The sequence below is a fragment of the Euphorbia lathyris genome, chromosome 4 (genome assembly GCF_963576675.1).
Source record: "Euphorbia lathyris chromosome 4, ddEupLath1.1, whole genome shotgun sequence".
In the NCBI taxonomy this organism is placed as follows: Eukaryota; Viridiplantae; Streptophyta; class Magnoliopsida; order Malpighiales; family Euphorbiaceae; genus Euphorbia; species Euphorbia lathyris.
The window spans coordinates 16,817,451-16,837,574 of NC_088913.1; the positions used below are offsets into that span (position 1 = coordinate 16,817,451).

The 20,124-nt window shown below is 34.1% G+C and overlaps 2 protein-coding genes across 4 annotated transcripts; both read left to right on the forward strand.

Annotated features, from left to right (window-relative positions):
* The first annotated feature begins 3,787 nt into the window (after positions 1 to 3,787).
* LOC136226482 (sialyltransferase-like protein 1) lies at positions 3,788 to 9,560 on the forward strand. Of its 3 annotated transcripts, none has more exons than XM_066014985.1 (12): positions 3,788 to 4,227; positions 4,739 to 4,896; positions 4,982 to 5,058; positions 5,411 to 5,497; positions 5,580 to 5,657; positions 5,738 to 5,829; positions 5,952 to 6,153; positions 6,483 to 6,573; positions 7,252 to 7,310; positions 7,540 to 7,688; positions 8,526 to 8,607; positions 8,735 to 9,560. In XM_066014985.1, exons 2-12 carry the CDS (start codon positions 4,779 to 4,781, stop codon positions 9,101 to 9,103), a joined length of 1,404 nt encoding a protein of 467 aa, XP_065871057.1. In that variant the 5' UTR covers positions 3,788 to 4,227; positions 4,739 to 4,778; the 3' UTR covers positions 9,104 to 9,560. The 3 variants fall into 3 exon arrangements, with proteins under 3 accessions (XP_065871057.1, XP_065871055.1, XP_065871056.1); XM_066014983.1 differs by having other exon boundaries at positions 3,789 to 4,227; positions 4,710 to 4,896; XM_066014984.1 differs by having other exon boundaries at positions 3,789 to 4,227; positions 4,759 to 4,896.
* Positions 9,561 to 13,389: 3,829 nt separating this feature from the next.
* LOC136226472 (ATP-dependent Clp protease proteolytic subunit-related protein 1, chloroplastic) lies at positions 13,390 to 19,893 on the forward strand. Its single transcript, XM_066014974.1, has 9 exons — positions 13,390 to 13,781; positions 17,294 to 17,409; positions 17,572 to 17,778; positions 17,893 to 17,997; positions 18,154 to 18,216; positions 18,551 to 18,662; positions 19,162 to 19,223; positions 19,332 to 19,514; positions 19,605 to 19,893. The coding sequence occupies exons 1-9, from the start codon at positions 13,553 to 13,555 to the stop codon at positions 19,683 to 19,685; spliced, it is 1,158 nt and encodes a 385-aa protein (XP_065871046.1). The 5' UTR covers positions 13,390 to 13,552; the 3' UTR covers positions 19,686 to 19,893.
* Positions 19,894 to 20,124: the final 231 nt, after the last annotated feature.

The following is a 20,124-nucleotide window of genomic DNA, read 5'->3' on the forward strand; positions in this document are numbered from 1 at the left end:
TTGTAATTTATCATATTAAACAGGACGGTTCCTATATTTTAGAAGCCCTAACTTTTAATTTTTGCAATTAAAATTTAATTAATTGTTCTTGTATTTTAGAAGCCCTAAATTTTTAATTTTTGTAATTAAAATTTAATTAATTTTTCTTGTATTTTAGAACCCTAAACTTCTAATTTTTATAAATTAAAATTTAATTAATTTTTCTAAAGTCAAGAAATAAAGATTAAATTTTGAAAAAATTGTAAAGAAAGAAGTATTTAGCCGTTGTATCATTATTAGAATAAAGTACAAAAAAACGTGTACTTTAACTTTTTTGTAAACGCAACTCTGTGGTTTAAAAGTTGTGCAGTTTGGATACTCAAATATTCCGTTAAAAATTATTATCATGGCTATTTATCTAAAAGAGTGCAATTTAAAAAAATAAAAAAGTCTAATTTTATAAATTATTCGATTTCATAAATTAATTAGACTACAAATATTTTTTTAACCAAAAACTAACTCGCGGATCTTTTATATAAAAGATAAATTAATGTTTGCAAGTTTTTAACTTTTAAGAGTACAAAGCTACTAAAACTACACACAAACTGGGCAAACTTCAAGTTTTTTTTTCTTTTGTACTAAAGTTAATTTTTTTAATTGAAATAATTATATGTAATAATATATATTATAATAAAAAATCATCAAACCCACACATGTAACATAATATATGCATCTTTTAATTTAAATAAATGTTATATAAAATTTTCAAACTTATCTAGTTGTGATATGTACACTTGGTCCAAGTAGTTAAATTTACAATTATAGTGATGGCTTTCGCTTTCCATTTTGGTAGGCTTAAGATTAGTAATTAATTATGTTAAATTAAGTGAGATTTGAAGGGGCAGAGAACTTTAAATTTAATGTCCCCAACCTAGCAATGTCACATTCATCTTATAATTAATTTAGTTAATATTTGTTAAACAAGTTGCTTCTTAACTTAAATTTATTAGTGCAAGTGGTAACACCAAATTAATTAATTTGTTTGATCAATAACATACTAATTAGTGTTTTTTTTTGTTTGGTAGACAAAAAGTTTAAGAGGTTGGAAGGATATTTCAAGTCTAGGGTCAAGGTCACATTGGGGAAATTATAATCGGGATCGTTTTTCGAACTCAAATGGAAGACTGTGTTAACCACATCATTAATTGAAAAATCATTTTATGCATTGGGGTCTTTTATTTGAATTGGAAGATCTAATGTCTAGTATAATTTCCCGTCACATAGTATTTATGAGAGTTTATATATTATTTTATCTATAGAGACGCTAATAACGACAATACAATCTAACTCAAATAAAAGTATTACTTATAAAAGTTCTTTTTTAGTGTTGAACACATTACTAATTACTAGTTAGTGTATTAAGCACTTTATTTAGTTAACATTTGTAAGTTTTTATTGTTTTAAGTTTTAATAGTTGCCAATATATCACTATGAACCGAAAATTGGATTGCAAAGAGAATTTTAGGATTTTGACCTATCACCTATACTTTTATAATATAAGGTAAGCAAAAAGAACATTCTAAATTATATCCACATTTTAATTTGGCAGATTTTGCAATTAATTATTTTTTTTAAATCTGATTAAGTAATTTAATTATTAAATTTTGAGTTTTCTTGCAAAATCTCTGATATGCTCGCGTTTTAGAGAACAAAAAGACGAAACAATACGCTCGGAGGGGCCCTAATTGCCAAAAAAGAATTCTAGAAAAAATGTTGTTGCTGCGTAAGATGATACAAAAAAATGTGTATGATAATATAAGGAAAGTTGTTGACTTAGTTGAAAAAAAAAATCAAAGAGCTCTCCACACTTATTCAAGTGTTAATGATTCAGGGTTTATTTGCATCAAAAAAAATTCAGGATTTATCATTCCAATCATAAAAAGGAACCTCGTTAATAGATCCCAAAGGAGTAGAATTCTCCAGCAATAGCTGCAACTTTAATTAATCTATCCAAAGTAATCAATACTATGGTCAAACGGTTCAATTATTTTGGAGCAAGTTAACAACAAAATTAATCTGTAAAGTGAAAGTAGGAAGAATTATATAGAGTCAAGTGTCACTGGTTCTCTATCAAAGGGAAAGAGAGGTGCATCCTCGTGGTAGAAATTAGAGGTCACCTTAATAAAAAGTACCAAATTACCCCACTTAAAGAAGAGAATACTCTAAAAATGTCCAACAACCAGAGTCACACTCCAAATGGAAGTAGATATAACTCAACTATTGTTCCCACTGTTAATATGCAAGGTACTAATATGCAAGATTCTCCACATAAATATGTTAGGGAGGGGCGTGATGAGGATGAGAGGAAACATGGAAAACCTTATTACCGGATATTATAATCCTCAAGCTCACATCCAACAAACTTCGATGGGAAACCAAACGGTGAATGTCGGTGTTGTGAGGGATATTGTGGAGGAACTATATATCTCCAGACTTCGACAAGTTAATGAGCCAAAATTTAAAACATTAGACTAATCTAGTAAGTTAATAAAGAGGTGGCTCCCCAATTTGTTTAAAAGACTATTTTCAACAATCCAAAGGTGGTAGTATTAACCGTCGTGGTGGGGATAGATCATGAGGCAGATTTGGATATGTTTTAAGCAGTGCACCATCTATAGGTAGTAACATATTGTCAATTGGCCGATCTAATGGCGGGTTTAGAGGAGCGAAGACATAATCTCTTTTAGCTTGTAAGACATGTGCATGGGTACACAAATGAGAATGTTGGGGACTTGTCTCGGTTTGTGACAGATATAGTAGATCTTACACCGAAAAATATTATGGTCTCTTCAAAAAGGTGTACATGTTTTGATGGAGAAATAGACATAGTTGTACAATAGTTGATATAGTTGGGGTAGATAGAGGCAGTTGCAGATGTCGAGAATGAGTTAGAGAGAGGAGACATGATTGTCGTATTGGTGGAGAGACTCAAGATTTACCATATGTTAGAGTCTACACTATTGCAATTTACTCTCAATTGTTTAGCACTCTATTCCTACACTCTATTAACTTGGCATCAGAATAGGATCGTCGATCAACGGCTTCACTTTTATCTTTCTTTTTCTTATCTTATTTCAAGCATTAGAGAAGTCCTCTCAAATATCAAAACACTATTATACATATTCTATCGTATGAAAAGTCATTTAAGAATAATTAGGAGAGAGAAAGATGTGAAAAAAATAAGGTTTGAAAATAAAAAAACATGATTTTTTAATAAATGTGGTTTTCAATAATTTTAATTGTTTAATTTTTTATTTTGAGATTATCAACTGTAATTTTGTCACCGTTTATTTAAGTTAAAGTTGGTGAATTGCCAAGTTAGTTTTAAAGTTTAGGAACCATGCAGAAGTAAGGCAAAATTAAAGGTACATTGTTGTAATTTAACCCAAAATTTACCAAACCCCTAAAGGCATAATAGCTATTTGAGTCCTCAAACTAAAGCTTTAAAATCAATTAGAATCTTAAATTATCAAAATCATCAACCGAATCTCTAAATTAAGTAAAAATAATCAATTGAGTCCTCATCCTAAGCAAAAATCATCGATTGAATCATCCTTGAAAATCATTCGGTTGAACAATTTCAGATTCTCTTCCTTAAATCATGTCATATAGTCACAGTTTTTTATTTTAAGATAGCATAAAGATTTAATCGATGATTTTTGCTAAGTTCAGAGACTTAATTGATGATTTTAATAGTTTAAGGTTCTAATTGATTTTGAAGTTTTAGTTCAGGATCATCTTGAATGTTATGCCAATCCCAAATCTTCACCTGCTTCACCTCAATCTGTGCCACCTCCGAAAATTTCCCAAAAGCTTCACCTGCATTTTGATCCCGATCTTCGAATCAACTGCCCTAGATCCCGATCTTCACCAAAATTGCCCTTTCTCATTTCTCACCTGTGCTAAAGGTGGATTCTGCCATAGATCGATTATCTGAAGCGCTCTCAGTCCAGTCTCGTCTCTATGTCCTAGATCGATTTTCTACCATCTCTATCTTTCAATCTTTCGTGGAATCTGTCTCTAACAACCAGTGGATAATTTTTGGCACATTTCGTGGAATCCAAAGAGCTCTGTTTGCAAGCTTTCTTCATGTTCGCAATTATACCCTCTGTTTGAATTTTGGAGGTCCAATGGTGTGTTGGTGAAGGCATCAGCAGCGAGTTTTGGCTGCTAGGCTGAAATTGAAAGGTAATGTTTGAACTCGCATTTTCTCTTTGATTGAGAAATGGAGTCTGTCCTATAGGAAATAGATTTCCTCTTCACGTGACTCAAATTAAATACTAATTTGATCTGATTTTTAGAATACGAGAATTTTGGGGAAATTGAGGTTAGAGCGAACGAAGAGAAACTGGCATTTTAGAAATTATGTTTCACTTCTGTCTACTTTTTCTCCCCTCGTTGGCTCTTTGTTTACCAGTGTTGTGTTATTAATTTTTGGACTGACTTTCCACATTCAAAAGACTGTTTATGGTTTGGGGTTTATGTTAAGCTACTGCAACTGAAACACTTAACAACTTCTGAAATTGTAACTTCGTGGTTGTGTCTTCTGTTAACTCAAAATTATTCATAAATCTTGTTCCATAGTCTCAATATTATGCATTGCGTGACCAACATGATGGATGCAGCTAATGTTAATATTGCTTCTTCTTGGTGGACACACAATTTTACAGTTTGATGTAAACAGCGATTTGAAATGTAGCTTATCTGATCACTGCACAGAGTTTAGCAGTTGAGTGAAGATGAGACCTCATAAAAATACCAACAGTAGCAGCAGGAGACCAGCCATCCTCCACTTGGTCTGCATTGCTGTTTTTTTCTCTCTTCTCGTCTTCGCTATTCAATCCTCTCTATTCACAGGTTGTTATTTATTTTTTCCATTTCTCTTTCTAATTCCTTTAAACCCCTAGTATTTAACTTTTTACTTTTCCCTCATTTGTTGCAGGTGGTCGTAACTCAGATCTCTACAAAGAAGAAATCCGAATTTTGTCTGATTTTCAGTCCTCTATTCAGCAATGTGTGGTTAGCGTCTAAACTTTTACTTCGAACTTGCATGTTTGACACGATTTCCTTTTCCATGGTAGATCTGCATCTCTTGTATTTGTATTAGTTTATGGATTTTGATTTAATTCGTAGATTTTTCTGATTCCTTGGAATTATGCTTGTAATACTTTTGAATTTGCTTCATGATTTCTCGCTTAAGAAATTGAATTATTGAGAGGATTGCTGGTTTGAGAGCTTTAATTGTTGCCATTCGTATGTGAACTTGTTTGTTTTGTGTATTATGTGGGAGGAGCTTTAGTGTGATAATAGGAGTTGTAATGCTGGTCTTCTTTCTTTGAATTCGTTGCTAAAAGCTGTAAGTTAATTATAGGCAAACAGAGGGCTCGGTCTGACTGCACAAATCGTTGACCAATGCAAGTTAACTCTCAAGTTTCCTGAAGGCACTAACAGCACTTGGGTCTGGCTCTCTCTTTCAATTATATATATGTATATAAATTTTAAAAAGTTGCTAAACTCTGATTTTTCTTTTTTGGTTTCAGTATAATGCTCAATTCAAAATTTATGAACCGCTGGAGTATCATTATGATGTTTGTGATGCAATCTTGTTGTGGGAACAGGTTTGTGCCTGATGTTTTTTCATTTCCATAAGGTAGCACACTTGTGGAAATGGAACAATCTTATGTATTTTGGATTGCAGTACCGTAACATGACTACAGTACTGACTCGGGAGTACCTTGATGCTCGGCCAGATGGGTGGTTAGACTACGCAGCAAAAAGGATAGCTCAACTGTATGATATTCATTACACATTTCCTTGTGATTTGGTTGTGATCCTCATTTTTCGTTCCCACATACTCTGGAAAGGTTTAGTTTTCCCCGTAAGCTTAAATACGTTGATTGTTTTGCCTGCAGGGGTGCAGATAAATGCTACAATAAGACTCTTTGTGAGGAACACCTTAACTTGATTCTGCCAGCAAGTCCCCCTTTCCGTCCTAGGCAATTTCGCACTTGTGCTGTAGTTGGCAACTCAGGAGATCTCCTGAAAACAGAGTTTGGAAAAGAGATTGATAGCCATGATGCTGTCATACGAGACAATGAGGCTCCTGTTAATGAGGTAGGCTGGCAGAACTTGGGCTAAAACTTTCAAATATGAATACAAAGTATTACTTGTACTTCTAACACCCCGATGGCCCATAGATGCCTCCATTATGTTACTTGGATGGTGGGAGCTCGGTTCATGGATTAAAAACTTTCTAAGTCTCTTTTCTTAAATTTTTACTTTTTATTGACATATTTGATTTTTGCATTCATATTTTAGTGTAGTCGTTTAAACGTTCTCTTCTTTTGGTTGCCACATTGTGAGCGGTATTGTGTTTTTTTTTTCTTTTGGACAGTCGCATGATTATGTGCAAGTGCTTATCCTGGTTTTGATTTATTGTGTAGAAATATGCCAAGCATGTTGGGCTAAAACGTGATTTCCGCCTTGTTGTTCGCGGTGCTGCTCGTAACATGGTTAAAATTCTCAATGGATCGAGTATGCCTATATATCTCTTTTGCTCATTACTAAAACTGTTGCACTGGTGTTTTGCTTTCATATCTTTTCTTTCATAATCAAATTCTGACAGGCATTTTATTATAGTTTCATGTCCTGTCATGCTTGGGCAATTTAAAATATAATGATGGGAGCATTAGTGGTATCATAGTTTTTCTGTATCTTTGTTTTTTTCCCTCTCTTACCGATACATTACGGGATGTCAACTTACTGATAGCTTCTATGTTGAGGGCAAGCAAATTGAGTTGTCCTGGTTTATGTGGTTTTCTTCAGGGAATACATTTATTCTCGACGTTTCAAATTCACTGTTAAAAATGGAAGACCATAGGTTAGACTTACTAATTCATGTGATCTATAGTAATGCACTGTTTTGAGAACAAAGGCTGAACTTTTTCCTTCTTTACGAGGATAACATGGCGAACCTTTTTTTTTTCCTTTTTCCATTTAAAAAGGGTGGTGGAACAAAATAAGGTTGATTAACTCTGGTTTTATTTTGTTTGAATTATGATATTAAACTTGTATATCTTGTCTTTTTGGGTTTTCACATATCTCTTCTCATTTACAGTCTGATTTTATATTACCTGCTTAACAATGTGTTTGTGTTTGTGTTTTGTTCCTTAATTGAAAGGCAATTATAATTGGCTTTTTTTGGCTTTGCAGCTGATGAAGTACTTATAATCAAAAGTGTGACCCACAGAGACTTTAATGCTATGATCAAGGTAAATGCAATATGTCAATCCATCTTTCTTATTTTTTTCATATTTAGATTTCTAAATGGAGGAAGCTATTTTAATGTGAAGCTATCACACTGGATTGGCTGAATAATGGCTGGTCATTTGTCATTTACTGGATCGCATGTTCTGAAGAAATTTGAAGTATATAACCTTTGTTGGCTTTTCAAACAGCTACTTCTTTGAATGCATTTAACACATCTTGTAAATGTATCAGAGTATTCCAAATCCAGTATATCTCTTCCAAGGAATTGTTCTACGGAGAGGTGCCAAGGGAACTGGAATGAAATCCATTGAACTAGCACTTTCAATGTGCGACATTGTCAACATATATGGTTTCACAGTCGATCCTGGCTACACTGAATGGTAAGTTTAATTATCAAGTCTTTTATTTGTAGTTGCTTAGTTCTTGATTCCTCGTTCGGCTTATTTTCTTTCTTTTACATGTCTAAAATGTTGAGTTCAACCCGTATATATCTTGTTAGTTAGTTATCTATCATGTTTTCCATAAGAAGCTAGGATCGTGAGAATTAGAATTTGTAATGTTAGGCATTTCAAAAATTGAAAGAATAAGCTGATATCATCTAAAACAGCTTACGTTTAAATCAAACTAACTTGAAATGATTTAGTTGTAGCCTGTGGACACCATAAACTATGGCCATAAAAGCCACCATGCACATCCTGTTCCTCAGATCCCTCCCGCATATCTTCATAACATAGAGCTTATTTTCTATGTTATGTTTAAGCCAGTTGGATTTTTCAGATATACCACCTGCAATCTTACAGCTAAAACCAAATGCTTGATACTTACATTACCCCTAGTAAATTAAGAACAGTCTGTAGAATTCTGAAACCTGAGAGGAAGGGCAATGTGGGCAGGCTGCAGGTGTTGGTTTGAAAGGTTGGCAGATAGAACGAAGCACAGTAAGCAGAATCTGGCAGGATTTTAGGTTTTGTTCAACCCAGAAATTGTTATTTTGATCTTGCATTACGGCTTCAGTTGATCTATTGGCTTAGGTTCACTTGATGCCTTCATATGTCCAATTCCATACTATATAGTTATCATAACTCAAGGTTTCTCTTTTTTGTGCACGGGATTTATAACTGTCGCAAAATATGGTTCTCTAGTTTGTGCATGATATTGAATGCTTCCATTATCCCCTTCTTTTTCCAAGTAAAAAAACATTCTGGTATTTGTTGCAGGACAAGATACTTCTCTACTCCCAGGAAAGGGCACAATCCACTTCAAGGGCGTGCGTATTATCAGCTTTTAGAGTGCCTTGGTGTATGAAAATACTGCTCTTACAGAAAAAAAAAAAACGTTGATGCAATATCTGATCTTCCGATAATTATTTATAGTCTCTTAAAAAAACATTTTTACTAAGCTGCACATCTTCATTTATTCTTTTCAGGTTATTAGGATCCATTCTCCCATAAGAGATCAGAGAAAACAAGACTGGTCAGATGTTCCTACCCGAGAAATGATAAGCAGAGCTCATGCTGCAGCCTTGCGCCTAAAGCGTGGTAACGGACTTGGACAATTTGGAAGTTGTAAGGTGTGGGGTAGTTACAATGGTGGGCCCATGTCAGGATCTCCAGACATGAGTGATGTGAGGAAGAACTCAAATTACAATAAATGGGAGGCGATGCCGTTCGAAAGTCTTAGAGAGGAAGCACGTGATCACTATGTCCAGATGGAAGGAGTGTCTCTCTACAAAATGGATGGCAATAAATTGGATGATCTGGTATGTGTGAGGCATTCCTCGAAATCTGAGGTATGAGATTGATTCGACTTGGTAAGATTGTCCTTCCTCAAGTTATTTGCAAGCAGGCAGATGTTGGCTTTTGGCTTCAAATTTTGTATTGAGATGTGAGTGTAGGATGGTTTAAGTTATTGAAAGTGTTGCCCAAAGATAGTTGTGAAATTTAGGACCAACTATAGCATTAGATCCATGTGCAGAGAAATACAAACAACTGTACAATGTTAGCATCTCAGAAAACGCCGCCGTGGAATTATGCTCGGGCATTTGAAATAGAACGTGAAAGTATGAGTATTCATATTGCCTTGCTTCAGCTGAGTTTGAGGAATTGGGTTTGTTATATAGTGAAATTTTGCCATTGTTAATTCATGATGATTAGGTTATGCAACATACTGATGTAATGGAAGTTTGTTTACTCTTTAGAGAGAAGGAATTGTACTGAAAGTATTCTTTTGTTTAAGCTATTGCAGTTTTTCAAGTTGTCTCCATATTTGGTTTGGTTTTTATTTATTTATTTCGTGGCTTAAAGCATTATTGGTCCCTTGACGTATCCAAAATGTCAGTCTTGACTTCATGATCTATTATTTGGTGATATTTGCTTTCTAATTTATCCAAAATGTTGTGTTTTGCCTATTCATCTATTATTTGATAACATTTGCCCTCTGACCTATCAAATTTTGTGAAATTTCAACCAATGTGGAATGTGGAATTGAATTTAACAGTTCTATCAAAATCTAAAAATTAATTGGAGCTGTGAAAACTTTAATAGAACTGTTACCTTAAATCCACGTTGGTTGAGATTTCACTAGTTCAGTAGCTGAGTGACTAATTATTGTCAAATAATATGTTAGGAGATAGGGTAGGCAATAATTTGGATATCTTAGGGAGCAAATGTTATAGTCATATATTAATATGTTAACAGTTTTTTAGATGGAGTGATCAAGAGTTTGAATCTTAATAACCTCATTTGTTGCTTTAATTTCAACATATGTAAAATGAAAATGAACTTGTGATGTACATGTTTCAAGATTTGTAGGTATTCGCATATGGGGCTGCTTTAATATGAATCAAATCTTAACTATCACTTTAAACTTTTAGTTTAAATGGTTGTGTGACCGTTACCATAATAGATTGTACATAAAAACTAACATTTTTGGATAGGTTAAGAATATTTCATAGTATTGTTGGAAGCATCTCTAACTTCAAAGTTTGTGTAATCATTGGATTTTGTGGAAGGAATACGTAAGGGAAAATTACACAGAAATTCATTTTTTTAAAACTATTTCAAACTATGTCAAGTCATAATTTTATATTATGTCAAACTAGTAAAATCAGTACTTTTAATATATTTTAAGGATTAAAATTTATAAATTATAAGTCTAGAATATATTTTTTAGGGTTTATGATATATGAATTGGAGTCTAAATTTTTTAAATTATAATATAAAATAATAATATATAAAGAATAATGACATATTAAGAATTAAGTTTGATTATATGATTTAATTGTAATTTTATACTTAATTATGATATTCATGTAATTCACCCATGGATTAGAGTTAGCCCAATCTACTATGAATCCAGTAATCTGTCTTTAGAAAACTTTCATTAATTTTATCAAAATAATATATATATTTTTTTAATTTATCCTTCTAAAATTAATAATATAATATGTTCAATTAAATTTTTTGTTTATTTTTTTCAAAGAATTGAATGATTGAAACGATAAAATACATTAATATTAAAACATTGTGAACTTAATTTGATACATGTTGAAATATAACATAGAGCATTCAAATCAAACATCAGTTTCAATTTTATATGAGTTTTTTTTTTTTAACAAAGATCAACTTTCATTAACACGATTTGCTGTTGTTGTTTACTGTTACGGTTTGTTGTTGCTGTTTGTTGTTGTTGTTACGGTTTGCTGTTTGCTGTTGGAAAAAACTGCTTTTCCAAAAAGCTGAGATTCTCTGCTTTTGTAAAAGGCTGCTTTTCGGATGTAAAAGGCAAACAGGAGACCACTAACCAAACACCTAATGCTGCTTTTCAATTGTAAAAGGTAAATAGGAGGTTACTAACCAAACACCTAAAACTCTCCATTTTGAAGTGAAAAGGCAAAAGGAGTCTGAAAATGAGCAACCAAACCTCCTTAAGGTTTAAGATAGAAAGCATTAAACAGAAAATTAGGAGGTCCTAGACTAAGCTCTAAATCCTAACATAGAATAAGCTATGCCAACTAGCTGTATTCGGTTTGCGACTGACATACGAGACAACAACATCATTAAAAGAACTAAGAAAACTTTTACAATCATCCAAAATAAAATTATAAGGAGAAACGAACGAAAACTCCCGCAGATGATTCCCAACAATAAAAGTGTCTGACTTTGAGATAATGCATTGCTATGAGCAATGAAAAAGATTATGATAAAAAAAAAAAAAAACTGTTGAAAGGAATGTTAAAATGAGAATATGAAAATGATGGGTAATGATATTTCATTGTTAATGTTTTGGAATTGCATAATACTTTTTTTATGGGATATTTTTTTTTTATGCAACACGAGAACACTCATTTTAATATTATTATTATCCAAGCACGTTTAATTTTAAAGTTCCGATAAGATTCGGTCTATTAGTTTTATATGATCACACCCGCATGATACTTTTTTTAAAAAGCATTTTACAATTTAATTATAATTAATTTTTTGAACTTATCAAAATACGAACAATTTATTTTGATACCACTAGCAATTTTATTATTTTTTTTATGAAAATAGTTGTATCTTCAATAGATGAACAAACAACAAGTACAGCAAACAAACATAAGAAATAAAAATCTTACAAGATCGATCCATAAAGGCACTAAAACAGCTACAAAGAGCATAAATAACCATAAAAGGTATTAAAAACATAAAAGAACAAAAAAAAAATATACTTATCATAAATCCAAATTCGTAGAAAAACATCTGCAATCCACTCATCATCATTTAAGCCATTCTGAATATTTGGATGTAAATTCTTTCTTTTGTTGCAACCACGTAGATCCATTGATCCACAAACAAGATAAGTCGTTTCCGCTCGTGCTAAATTCGAAAAAGGTATAAATGAAAGAATAATAGAGAACTGATACAATTCAAGCGAATAAAGAGATTGGATGAAATATATGAACACAAACAGAAAAGAAAAATAACAATAATAAAAAAAATACAGTAAATCTAACAATTATATTATTACAATTATATCTTCTATGGTTATTTTATTCTTGACAATGTAATGATTAACAATGATAAAAACACATTACTTTTTTTTTGGTAGGAAAGGAAAGAAAAGAAAAGACAAACAGAAACAAACAAAAAAAAAACCTAACCCGAGATTAGCCTAGGAAAACTAACCCCCACCACATCATCCAAAAGGAGAGAAAATAGGAACTCAGGAGGTGAAGAGAATGTTGAGACACCCAACATCCTGCCATGACCCTCAGCCGCAAGACAGTCCGCCACCCGATTCTGCTCCCTAAAAATATGGCAGAAGCTGATGGAGTCAAAAGAAGAACAAACCCTTCTAATCTCTTTGACTAAATTCTAGCTACTCAAACAAATAGCACTCTTCTCAGAGATCATTTTGATAGCTTCGAGGTTAACAGATTCCACAATCAGTTTCTTCAAGCCCAGATTCTTAGCAAGCCTGAGGCCGGAAAAGATCCCCCAAAGTTCCGCAGAAAAGGAAGAACCCATACCCAGATTCTGAGCGAACCCAGACACCCAATCGCCACCAGCATCTCTCAGAACCCCTCCAGCAGCAATTGTACCGTCCATTAGACAAGAGCCATCAGTATTTAACTTCACCACCCCTTCACTAGGCCTACTCCAGCCAATGAGATGAACAACCTTCTTCTGGATAGCCCTAGCTAAAGAATCTTCTTTGAAGCTATCAACAATGGTACAAATCTTTTTAGAGAAGAATTCAAATAAATTAGGTCTAACCACATTTTCTCTTCCAAAAATCTCCTTATTCCTCCACTCCCAAACCTGGTGACAGACTATCGAAAAAATGATAACACCATGCTCTAGACCTGCCAACAGCTTCCTACTTGCTCAAAATATGATTTTTTTTTTTAATTCAATGAAACTGCTAATAAATTATATGGAATAATAAATTAATTAAAAAATAAATCTTCAAAAAAATAAATAAAAATATTCATGAAAAGATCTGTTCTTTTTTATGAAAATGAAAAAGATCTGTTAATTAGAAACAACGAGGACCAAAATTTATATTCCAAGATACATGAAGGATTACTCGGTAATTATATTTTACAATCGCACGAAAATTAAACCTCAAAATTCCCAAATCCACAAAAGCCTCAAGCTTCGCTTTCGATTTCGAATCCTTCTTCTAGAATTCTACACAGTGAAGCAAATTTGCAGAAGGGAGACTCCATTCGAGACCAGCAGCTTATCGATTTTAATAGAGGATGGCTTCTTCTTTTCTTCCTCAGCTATCATCTCCAAACCCAGAGCTAGCGAATCCTTCTTCTGGTCTGCCGAAATCGTCTTTCCTCTCCAATCCTAAGCTTTTCTTTGTCCCAAATTCGCGAAATAAGAGGTTAGATAAAAATAGATGCTACAAGCCTCCTTCTGCATCTGCGAATTCTTTCCAACACATACCCAAGAAGTTCAGAGAAGAAAATCTCAAGGATGGATGTTAGTCTCTATCTCTCTTTTTATCAACTGCTTGTTATCTATTTTTTTTGTTGTAGTTTTGAATTTTTAGTGATGAGGATGATTTTAGTTTCTTCACTTTTTGGAAATTTGTTGTTTTTAATTAAAAGGAGAAGGATATTGGGAATTGAGTTTCTCCTGTTCTTAGCTGGTTCTATTTTGAGCCTATAAAGTATTGGGTGCTATGTTGCATAGCTTGGACACGGAAAAAGGACATTGGGAAGGTCATTTCTAGAACATAACCTTCATAAAATAGCCTTCAAACAGAAATAGACACTGACACAAAACCAAAGGCAGAAACTCTGCTATAGAGTAGTGTAGTGCAACATAGATTGGGTGTTAGGAAATATAACATAAAGATTGATAGTTTGTAATTGAATTAATACATATCCATCCTCTCCAACTTGTATCCAAACGGCTAATGACCATTTAAACTTTTAAAATGATATTTCCCCCTCTCAACTTGCTTGAATGGCCATGGTTAACCCCTATCTCCATGTGGTAGTATCGTACTTTGTATGCATCACTAGCAGTTGAAGCAAATTGAGGGGGCGGAAAGCATAGTTATTAAAGGCGCGCCTAAGGCGCGCCTATGGCGCATGGCGCACCAGGCGCAGGCCTTGGCGCCATGGCAGCCCCATGGCGAGGCGCAATCGCCATGGCGCGCGCCTGGTGCGCCATTTTGCGCCAAATGCAGTTGCCAAAGGCGCGCCTTGGCAGTTAGAGGCAGTTATGGGCAGTTTTTTGGTAGTTACTTTATATATCTGGAATGGAACACATGTTATATTAACAAAAAGTATTAAAAAGGAGAGAGATTATAGGTTTTAAACTAAGTAGAAGACGAAGAGACTCTTTGAAGAGGAAGAGACAGAGTCATTTGAAGAGTAAGAGACAGAGTCATTAAAAGAGGAAGAAGTTTACTAGAAAGAAAACACATTAAACGGATTCAAACAACAGAAACAAAGAAGCCAAAGGGAATTCAACTTTGATGATCAATAGTTTGATGATGCCTTAGATGAGGAGTGTGATAGTGATGATGAGGAGTGATGGATTTGTAGAGTTTTGATTAGGAGTAGAACTTAGGAATTAGTATTCAACTTTAAAGTTTTCTAATATGGGGTTTATTTTGCATTTTAAAATTTATTTATGCTTAAGATATTTTCATGATTTAGTTTTATGTTAGTTTTATATTTTTATAATTTTTATTTTTTTTAAGTGCGCCTTGTCTCACTATGGCGCGCGCCATCGCCATGCGCCATGCGCCATGGCTCCAGGACCCCTTGCGCCTTAGTGCGCCATGCGCCTTTAATAACTATGGCGGAAAGGCCATTTTAAGCAAGTTGAGATGGCTGAAAGAATGTTTTAAGCAAGTTGAGGTAGTAGGAAAGTCATTTCAAGCAAGTTGTAATAGCGGAATGGTCATTATAAAAGTTCGGGGGATCATTTGGCGTTTGAGTCGAAGTTAGTTGAGTATGTATTAAGCCTTTGTAATTTAATTTCTATTTTAAGCTCTTAGAAATTAAAGGGAAGATGTCTCTCTGATGTCCAATTAAGATAAAAGGAGATATTACACTTTGGTTGTGCTGTAAGTCTATGCTGAGAAGTATTATGGCGGTTGCATGAAATTGCTATTTGAATTTTAAGAAGCCAATTGGTCAATAGGGCAATAGGCTATTTTTCTGTATTTTTTTGTTAAAATATGATTGGCAGATAGGATACAATACAAGATACTAACCTGCACAAAAAAGAAAAAAGAAAAAAACTAGTTGAGAATTGAGATGTTGGATTCAATGCCTAACGTATGTTCAATTGTGTTATGTCCTTATCATTTAGTGTTTTTCTCTCTTCAACAAAATTGCTAGCTTTGCTTGTTTCATGTCCACTCCAATGTGCATTCTCTGTTGGGAGTTGTTTTTCTAAAAGAAGAGATGATATTTGTGGAGAAGGTTGTTGTCGGAATAAGATATTGTATTGTTGGGATTTATAGACAACTTTTCCGATGGTAGTTTTAGTTTGTAATGTGATTCCAATAGCTATAAATCAATTCATTCCTCTTTGAATTAAGTGAGATGAATCTGGTGTTCATTTAAACAAACCATGCAAAAGTGGTTTGAGGGTCAACAGTTTGTTTTCCATTATGGGGGAAAATATTAGATCTGGTGGGACTTTGTGAGCAGGAGAAAGGGTATATTGCACCGAATTTCATGTAAGTTTGGGGTCTATTTCACAAAGGTTACTCAACTTTCTGAACTTTGCATTTGATTTCAGTAAAGTCATTCCGGCCAATTTCTGTATTAAAACTCACCAGAATGTTGGCTTGACACAGGAGATGAAACAGTTGACCATATGTTAACGAAGTGTCATATCAGATAAGGATGTGATTATGAAAAAGAAGAAAAAAAACGTCTTAGGATGTGTCATGTTGCACACACTTGGCTGCCACATTTCTGCCACGTTAGCCATAAAAGTCATACATATCTGACATGACGCTTAGTTAATACATAGTCAACTGTCTTCTGTGTCGCTTCAAAATTCCAGTGATTTTATTGAAAGAAAATGAAGTTTAGTGACCTTTGTGAAACAAGCCCCAGGCTTCAATAATCGTTGGTGCATTTTACCCCAGGAGAAAGATGGCTAGATGTTTGCCACATCAGGTTGAACAGCATGGTGACATGGAAATATGATGCTTCCTTGATTAGATTTAAGAGTTTAATTAACATGTTCTACTCTAGTAACAATGTATAGAGAAAGAACTGGAAAAGTTACACATCACAATCTCTTAATCTGGAGTATTAGCTCAAGAAAGTCCCCGGCAATTACTAAGAATTTTTGGGTCATTCAATCAAATAATGGCTGTTCTTAGAGGTTGTACAGTTGGACATAATAGTATATCAATTAGTTTTCCGGTTTATGTGCTCAAAGTTTGTCGGGTGTCAAAATAGGTTCTCGTGTCATAATCGTGTTATGTGATCTGTAATACCATGTGTTCATATGTGATGTAAATAAATGCAACAAAAATGATAATCGTGTCAAAAGAGTCGTGTTAGGCGAGTTGTCTCCGTAAATCGTGTTGTCATGTCAGAAATTGACAACTTATAATATCTTACTAGGAGGATAGCTTAGAGAACTCACTTTTCGTTTGAGGAAAAGAAATCATCAGTTTTTGATGTACTCTTAGTATCTCTTCTACACACAACGTGTGCAACAGCTTTATATCTTTCGCGAGTTTTCTTTTGAAGGGCTTTTGTTGGGTTGGTAATCATATTATTTAAGTGTAACTTTCTCTATGGCCATTTTAGTAATAATCTTTTTGATTATTTGCTTGTAACTATGATTTTCTTTTACTCTCCCTTTATTGATATCAAGTTGGCTTTCTTTTAGCATTTCTGAAATATCTTGTGAAATTTTAAGAGATCTGATTTTTTTTTTTTCATATTTACACGATGAGAAATTTCAAATTCCAACTTTGTTTTCTCTATATCCATCAACTGCAGTAACGGATAATTACAAAAATGTACCACGACATCTCTATGGTCTTACTCCTTCACAAATGGACATGTTCATGACTGAAGACAATCCAGCCCGCAGACAGTCAGAAAGTGTTACAGAGGTTTCTTACTTTTCATTATTTGTTGAAATCATCTATACGGATTAGAGTTTATCTGTTAATAAGCAATCAATATTACTAGTCCTTTTCTCTTTGTCAGCCGTTAATTTCTTCCCAAGCCTGTATAATCTAGATAGATTCTCTGTTTTTGACAACTCTTGCCAGGAAAGCATCACAGCTAGAAGGCATTATTTGGATCATGGGGGAATGTACAGCCTCTCAGGCATGGCGGATAGGGGTCCTGCAAAATATCGTATGAGCGTAAGCATGTATCGTGGAGGAGCGAGCAGAGGAGCTGGGAGACCCAAAAGTGCTCCTCCGGATTTGCCTTCTTTACTCTTAGATGCTCGGATATGCTATCTGGGAATGCCTGTGAGCTGCTTCATTAATGTCCTTGCTAATGGCTGAAATGTTATAATTTTTCTACTTATATTCTTTCGATCCTACTAATAGCATATTGATTTTGTTTGTATTTGACTCCTGCAGATTGTACCGGCTGTTACAGAGCTTCTTGTTGCTCAGTTTATGTATTTGGATTACGATGACTCTTCGAAACCTATATATTTGTACATTAACTCATCTGGGACACAGGTAGGAGTATTTGTTTTCGTTTGTTCTTGTTTCCTTCGCCTAGTGAGATGTTTTCTGATGAGATGTTGAGTGACATTCTACGGATTGCCAAGTCATGTTCTTTGTTAAGCAAGTTTCACTTTTCGTTGCTAATTGGGTTTCCTTCTATGAATATAGGATGAGAAAATGGAGACTGTTGGTTCTGAAACAGAGGCATATGCTATTGCTGATTGCATTTCTGTAAGTATTATCATCTGCACATGATATTATCAGGACCCATAATAAATCTCTGAGTTGAAACTTTTCGTTTTTCCCCCTAATAGCACTTGTACCTTATATGCAATGAAAAATGTAAACGCTTGCGAAATGGTAGCTGTATATCCTAACTAATTATACTATCTTATCTAGTATGCTGGTGCTTTGGCACACATCGTGTGTACCTATGTGTATGCATGTGCGTCTATTTGTGTCATTCCGCGAATGTATGTATGTGTATATATGCCTGTTGTGCTTTGTTCAACCATCTGATATTCGTTATGCTAAATACGTGTTCTCCTTTTCTATTTGTTTGAAGTACTGCAAATCAACAGTGTACACTGTGAATTGTGGCATGGCGTATGGTCAAGCAGCTATGCTTCTATCTCTTGGAGCTAAGGGTTATCGTGCTATGCAGCCAAACTCTTCCAGTATGATCTAACTTCTCTTATGCACTAAAGCACTTACATTTTGTAGGTTTGTTATAATCGTATTATGTGATCTATATATTCAACATGATTATATATCATATAAGTGGCATAAAATTAATAATGGTGTCAAACATGTTGTGTCGACTGAGTTGTGTTTGTAAATCGTGTTGTCATGTCAGAAATTGACAGCCTTAATGTATATGTTGGCCTTTCCAAACTATCAGAAAGATGGTGTGCTTTTCTCATCTTTACGTTACACTAAAGCGGAGCTGCAAATTTACTCGTTTTACAGCTTTTGAACCATATATTATAATTTTACAAACAATAGATAATAACCTCGAGGGAAAGTAGATATGGCGATGAAATAAAATAGGTAGAAATTTGGTTGCTCTTCTACATGCTGTCGCGCCAGTAGTTTGGAAGAGGATTCTTTCTTCTCGAGTTCTTGGCGTTGGTAAATTTCATTAATTTCTTCTAACAAATTCATTTTGAATTTCAGCAAAGTTGTATCTGCCTAAAGTAAGCAGATCAAGTGGGGCTGCAATTGATATGTGGATTAAGGTCTCTTTCTCTCTCTCTTGCTCTCGCTTTCGTCATTTGTTTATGCGTGTTTCTCTGATTTTCTTTAACTTTAACGGATTGCTTCTTCCTGTTGACTTTGTTTATCAGGCCAAGGAACTCGATGCAAATACCGAGTATTACATTGAATTATTAGCAAAAGGAACTGGGAAGACAAAGGAAGAAATAAACAAGGACATTCAGCGTCCGAAGTACTTAAACGCTCAAGCAGCTATAGAATATGGTCTTGCTGATAAAATAGTTGATTCAAGTGATGACGCATTTGAGAAACGGGTAAATTTTTCGTTTTGTTCAGCTTATGTCTTTTGCTGCATTTCATTCGTCACCGATCAACTTAAATATCAACCTCCTTTCTATGTTCAGGATTATGAGGCTTTGCTTGCTCAATCAAAAGCCATGAGAGCAGCACAAGCTGGTCCGCGAACTGCGTCGGGGTTTAGGTAATTATAAAGTAAGCATAGTTGAAAATATGGAAGAAAAAATCAAGGAGAATCCCACTTGATAGACCTTTGGGTCATTGTACTTGTTTTGGAATGCTGAGTGCAATGTGTATTATTCTGCGTAAAAGAAGGCTTTTTAGAATTTACAGGTGAAACAAAAGGTCACTCTTAAGATAGTATTTTCTAATGCAAACACCTGAATGCTTGTCTTCTGATTCCAGCTGCTTTTAATATATAATTCTTACTATGTCGATTTAAGATTTTTTACCAAGACCAATAAAATATTACAGTAAAACCTCTATATAGGAATAGTCTATATAAGAATAACTTCTATTTTGTTATAAAAAAACTCGGTCCCAAGACCAGTTATAAATAGGAATAACCTCTCAAACGTTATACACTTTTCAAGTCTCACCCTTACAAACTATGCCTTTATATAGTAA

Bases quoted from the DNA above. Each gene is read 5' to 3' on its own strand.
- LOC136226482 (XM_066014985.1), top strand. From the start codon at position 4,779: ATGAGACCTCATAAAAATACCAACAGTAGCAGCAGGAGACCAGCCATC. The intron at 5,830-5,951 runs GTATGATATTCA...TTTTGCCTGCAG, and splicing joins GCAAAAAGGATAGCTCAACT to GGGTGCAGATAAATGCTACA. The intron at 6,574-7,251 runs GTATGCCTATAT...TTGGCTTTGCAG, and splicing joins TAAAATTCTCAATGGATCGA to CTGATGAAGTACTTATAATC.
- LOC136226472 (XM_066014974.1), top strand. From the start codon at position 13,553: ATGGCTTCTTCTTTTCTTCCTCAGCTATCATCTCCAAACCCAGAGCTA. The intron at 13,782-17,293 runs GTTAGTCTCTAT...CATCAACTGCAG, and splicing joins AGAAAATCTCAAGGATGGAT to TAACGGATAATTACAAAAAT. The intron at 19,515-19,604 runs GTAAATTTTTCG...TTCTATGTTCAG, and splicing joins ATGACGCATTTGAGAAACGG to GATTATGAGGCTTTGCTTGC.